The sequence below is a fragment of the Plasmodium reichenowi genome, chromosome 5 (assembly GCF_001601855.1).
Source record: "Plasmodium reichenowi strain SY57 chromosome 5, whole genome shotgun sequence".
Classification (NCBI taxonomy): domain Eukaryota; phylum Apicomplexa; class Aconoidasida; order Haemosporida; family Plasmodiidae; genus Plasmodium; species Plasmodium reichenowi.
In genome coordinates, this window is record NC_033650.1 from 37,163 (window position 1) to 42,744 (window position 5,582).

At 17.4% G+C, this 5,582-nt stretch overlaps 4 protein-coding genes across 4 annotated transcripts in view; 1 reads left to right on the forward strand and 3 right to left on the reverse strand.

Moving 5' to 3' along the window:
* Window positions 1-1,086, reverse strand: part of PRSY57_0501900 (hypothetical protein) — a gene marked incomplete at both ends in the record, with an annotated part of 3,811 nt that extends 2,725 nt beyond the window's left edge. The window contains 3 exons of the mRNA XM_012906091.2: window positions 155-370; window positions 481-552; window positions 639-1,086. Coding sequence (XP_012761545.2) covers window positions 155-370; window positions 481-552; window positions 639-1,086 — 736 coding nt within the window. The remainder of the gene's footprint in view (window positions 1-154; window positions 371-480; window positions 553-638) is intronic.
* A 161-nt stretch (window positions 1,087-1,247) lies between these two features.
* PRSY57_0502000 (hypothetical protein) lies at window positions 1,248-2,634 on the reverse strand (the record flags this gene model as incomplete). The annotated part of the gene is made up of 2 exons (XM_012906092.2): window positions 1,248-1,798; window positions 1,959-2,634. 2 exons carry the CDS (start codon window positions 2,632-2,634, stop codon window positions 1,248-1,250), a joined length of 1,227 nt encoding a protein of 408 aa, XP_012761546.2.
* Window positions 2,635-3,617: 983 nt separating this feature from the next.
* PRSY57_0502100 (DnaJ protein, putative) lies at window positions 3,618-4,031 on the forward strand (the record flags this gene model as incomplete). Its single annotated transcript, XM_012906093.2, has 1 exon — window positions 3,618-4,031. One exon carries the CDS (start codon window positions 3,618-3,620, stop codon window positions 4,029-4,031), a length of 414 nt encoding a protein of 137 aa, XP_012761547.1.
* A 519-nt stretch (window positions 4,032-4,550) lies between these two features.
* PRSY57_0502200 (mitochondrial inner membrane TIM10 associated protein, putative) lies at window positions 4,551-5,186 on the reverse strand (the record flags this gene model as incomplete). Its single annotated transcript, XM_012906094.1, has 3 exons — window positions 4,551-4,626; window positions 4,825-4,925; window positions 5,115-5,186. The coding sequence occupies 3 exons, from the start codon at window positions 5,184-5,186 to the stop codon at window positions 4,551-4,553; spliced, it is 249 nt and encodes an 82-aa protein (XP_012761548.1).
* Between the last annotated feature and the right edge of the window lie 396 nt (window positions 5,187-5,582).

Genomic DNA, 5,582 nt, shown 5'->3' on the forward strand with positions numbered 1-5,582 from the left:
AAAAAAAAAAAAAAAAAAAAAAAAAAATAATAATAATAATAATAATAATAATAAATAAATAAATAAATAAATAAATAATAAATAATTCATACTATCTACTAAAATATAACAACCCCCCAAATTTATATACATATATATATTTCGTTTTAATTACGTTTATATCCCATTCTCATTATATAATCATATATATCAAATATTAAACCTTTTTTTCTTCTCATACACTCATCTATATATACACTATTTTTATATTCCTTATAAGATGTATCAGTAAAATATTGATATTTCTTAAGAACCTCGCATGTTTTGTTTATTCTTTTGTCTTCTTTAAAAAAATTGAACTTTTCTACGACTAATCCATTTTCTCTCTTATCTAAAAATTGTAAATATACCATCTTCATTAATAGCATAATATAATAAATAATATATTCTTATTACTACGTATACCACATATATTAATGTTTTATAATTTCAATATGTTACATTTGTTGTAGTATTTTGTAAACATGAAGCCATAGAAGAAAACATTCTTTTCCTGTTTGTTCGTGTCTACCCCTTAAAGAATGTGTACATATATATATATATATATATATATATATATATATATATATATGTATGTATATGTGTATATATTCATATACCTGTATTTATTATGGTACTATTTCTAAATTTTTTAATATTTTTCCCAATAGCTTTCAACAAGATTTTATAACTTGATTTAGGGAATCCATCTTTTTTATTAAAAGATAAAATGTTATTACTAAGATGAACATTGTCATTATCTACTTTATGCACATTTTTAAAATTATTTTTATTATATATCATTTCATCATATATTAAATTTTTAATTTTTTTTTCCTTTTTCTTTTTTTTAATCTTTTTCTTGGTTTTATTTAAAATGTGATGTACTTTCCATTTTTTTTTTATCATATAAGTTTTATTCTTACAGTCATATAAAACATATTTTATAATAATCTTTTTATTAAATTTATTTATTGTAGGTATAAGTTTTTTCTGTATACCATTTTTGGCTTTTACATCTCTCTCCTTTTTACAAATATATAAAAAGATATTTATTTTATGATCCATCTTTATATATATATATATATATATATATATATATGTGTGAATGTTAAGTATACTTCTTTATAACAAATAAAATAAAAAAATAATATAATAAAAAAAAAAAAAAAAAAAAAAAACATTCTATTTAATATTAAAAAAAAAAATATGCACATATTATATCTACATCAATTCATATTACATATTTCAGAAAAAAACCTCTTCTGTTCCTCGTTATAAAAACTCTTAAACGCGGATATATCATTTTTTTTTTCCTCTATAATTTGTTTTACACAAATATTTTTTTTGTATAAGGCAAATATAAATTTATAAAAATCTTGTGCATCAAAAGTATTCATAAGCTTTAAACTTTTCTTTTTTAAACATTCAAAAAAATGTAAATGTTCAAAATTATATTTATAAAATATATAACACAGGGAAGATAATAAATGAGCATCATTTATATTATCCATATTATATAATATTTTAGGATACATAATTTCACACACTTTACTATTCATTATATCTAAATTATAAAAACTCTTTAAAATATTATTCATGTCTTTTATATTTAACTCGTATAAAATATTAGGTATGAAGTTCATCATCTTTTCAAAAAATTCGTTATAGTTATTTTTTTTTAACCTCTTGCTTAATATATTCAGCAGAACAACAAAAGAGGTCCCCTTCATTTGAGGAATTTTATTTTCTATGCATTTCACGCTTGCAACATATACACCTTAAAAAAAATAAATAAAATTAAAAATAAAAAAAAAAAAAAAAATAATAATGGTACATAAATTATATGAACACATACACGCACATATATATATATATATATATATATATATTTATTTATTTATTTATATAATACCAATTTATGTACTTATTTTTTTTACCTGTATCCTTGTTATACAAATGGAAGGATTGGAGAATCAAAGCAAAATCAGAGGCATCTAATAAATGCAGGTTTTTTTTAACCCTAATACTATATATTTGCCAGAAGGATAACTTTTTTGTTAATGGTGAAGTTGCCTTCTCACATGTAGTAAGAATATCCTTCCCATAAATATTTACATTATTATTAATATTATTATCATTATAAATATTATTATCATTATAAATATTATTGTCATTATTAATATTATTATCATTATAAATATTATTGTCATTATGAATATTATTATCATTATAAATATTATTGTCATTATGAATATTATTAACATTTTCATCATTATTATTCATCATATCATCTTCATTTTCTTCATCCAAGATATTTTTTTCTTCTACTTGATATTTCCTCTTCCTTTCTATTCCTTCATATTTTTTACATGAATAATTCTTTTGGTCTCTATTAATTTTATCTTCATTTTTCATACCACGAATTAGTTCTATGGCTGTACTTCTTAATTTATTCACATCACCAAATAATAATACATTTTCATACTTATGATTTATTTTTTTTAAAACAAACTTTTTATACTTATAAATACTGTCACTACTACCACTATAATTGGGCATACATAATCTCCTTCCAACACCCCCTCCATATTTTTTACAATTTAAAAATATCATATTTATATAATCTTCAAAAGGGCCAAGTTATAATAAAAAATATCTGGCATATATATATATATATATATATATATAATATTATAAATATTAAATTATATACTTCATTTCTCAATATCTAATCAAAAAGAACTATTTCCTATCTCATCATGATATGTTGTCATATTCATGTATTATATGAATTCAATATTCTATCTTTTCTTACACAAAAATTATTTACATATAATATGTATATATATAAATTCTTTGAATATTCAAAAATTTTATAAGCTACCAAAAAAAAAAAAAAAAAAAAAAATTGAAATTACAAATCAAATATATTACAATAATATATTAAAAATAATCAATAATTCAAACATTATTTCTTTTTCATTGGAACATATATTCCTATTATGAATAAAAATAAATATATAAATATAATATATTATATTATATATATACGTATTACATATTCTATGCATTCATCATATATATAGGAAGCTACATTTTTTCTTTATAAAAAGTAATTCATTTTTGTGCATTTTAATATAATTTTATTTATATATATATAGAAGGAACCTATAATATATTCAAAGAAATAATAATAAAACAAAACCTATATATATATATATATATATATATAATACAAATAATATTTTTTTTTCGCTTTTAAACAAATTATAAATTAAAAAAAGATTGAAGGAAATTTTAAGATACTCATACCTTTAGTCCAAAAAAAAAAAAAAAAAAAAGGAAAAAAAAAAACTAAAACAATATATATATTATATATATTATATTATAATAACAATTTTTGTAATCTTTTTCAGATATAAAATTAAGAACTATCATTTAAAAAACAAGTTGTATTCCTATAAATATATATATATATATATATATATATATATATATTTATATTTTTTTTTTTTTTTTTTTTTTTTTTTTTCTCATTAAATATTTATTTATGTCGACAAAATGTTTGTGTTAACGGAAAAATGAGAAATTGCAAAATGAACAACGATCCATATTTAATTTTGAACGTTGAAAAAAATTGTGATATAGAGACTGTAAAGAAACAATTTAAGAAACTAGCTGTTATATATCATCCAGATAAATTAAAACATAATTTAATAAAACAAAAATCAGATGAGAAAAATACCATAGATTTTGTTACCTTAATATGGGCATATGAAGAAATTTTGAAAAATATACAAAATCAAAATAACAATACATGTATATCTCAAACATATGAAAATGCTTTAAGTATTCATAGAAAAGATTTAGAATATATAAAAGAAGAAAATACATTTATCTATTTTTGTCGTTGTGGAGATTTCTTTATTTTTAATGAGAATTTATGTTATGAATATTATGTTATTTATGTCTGCCAAAGTTGTTCATCATCAATATATTTAATCCCATAATCAATAAGAGAAAAATAATATAAATTAATATAAATTCATGTAAATTAAAATAAATCAATATAAATATAAATAAATATAAATAAATATATATAATTAATTATAAATTTATAATATTATAAAATAATTGATCTTTTTTTTTTTTTTTTCATTTTTCTTTCCTTCTTTTTTATATCTTAATTATCCATCCGATATTAAACATTTGTTTTTATTTTATATCATTCGTATCCTTATTTTGATATTTTATATATAGTCTATTTAATAAATTACATATATTTTCTATTTATTATTATTTTTTAATTTATACAAATTGTCTATATATGTAAGTATAAATATAAATAAATAAATAAATAAATAAATATATATATATATATATATATTTTTATTTTAAATCTAATTAACAATAAATAAAAAAAAATAATAAAAATAAGCAAATTAAAAAATCATATTAAAAAAAAAAAAAAAAAAAAAAAAACTTAAATATTTTTATTTTTTGTCTTTTTTAAATATCGAATTATTAACTTAAAAATTTGTATCCATATTTAAATTTTGTGAAATTTCCGTAGACGCCTTGGTTACAATTGTATGTGTTTCGTACCTAAATAAAAAAAAACAACAAATACATATAATATGTGAGTAAACGATTAATAAAATGTGAGAAGGTTAACAAAATATAATTCATCTACACATGTTTATATAATAACAAAAAAATTATATATCCTTCAAAAATATACATACATACATACATACATATATATATATATATATATATATATATATATATTTTTATGCTAACATTCTGTCCATGCATTTTGCTAAACAAATTTGCTCATTTTTTCCCATTTGTTCAGAAAACTTCTGACCAAAGCATTTATCAAAACATGTCTTTCTCACTTGCTATAAAAAAAAAAAGAAAGGAAATAATTTATACACATGTATTATGTTTTTAATCAATTCAAATAAAAACATATATATATATATATATATATATATACATACATAATATATATATATATATATATATATATACATACATATATTTAATATATTGTTTTGTTCACATATTAAAAATTCATATATTTATACATTGTTTAAAATCTGATAAATCATCATTCCTAAAGCATTTTGAGCATCTTCCATGTTTCGTTGATTATCCATAATTCCTCTTTAAAGAATTTATACTATTTTTATTTTTATATTTATTTTTTTAATTTAGAATTATTAACTAAAAATTAATATATTCTTCATTATACATATATAAATGTATATATATATATATATATATGTATATATATTTAATATACGATTTTCTTGTTTTGATGAAACCCAAGGCTAATATTATATATAACAACAAAATCCCTAATTTTTTATAAGGTTAAATATAATTAAACGTACTAATTAAAAACATTAACAAGAATTAAAATAAGGTACAAAAGTAACAACTTTTTTGTTATACAAATAATTAATATATATATATATATATATATATATATATATAAATATAAATATATATATGTTTATTTATTATTTTTTAAAAAACTAAAAAAAAAAAAA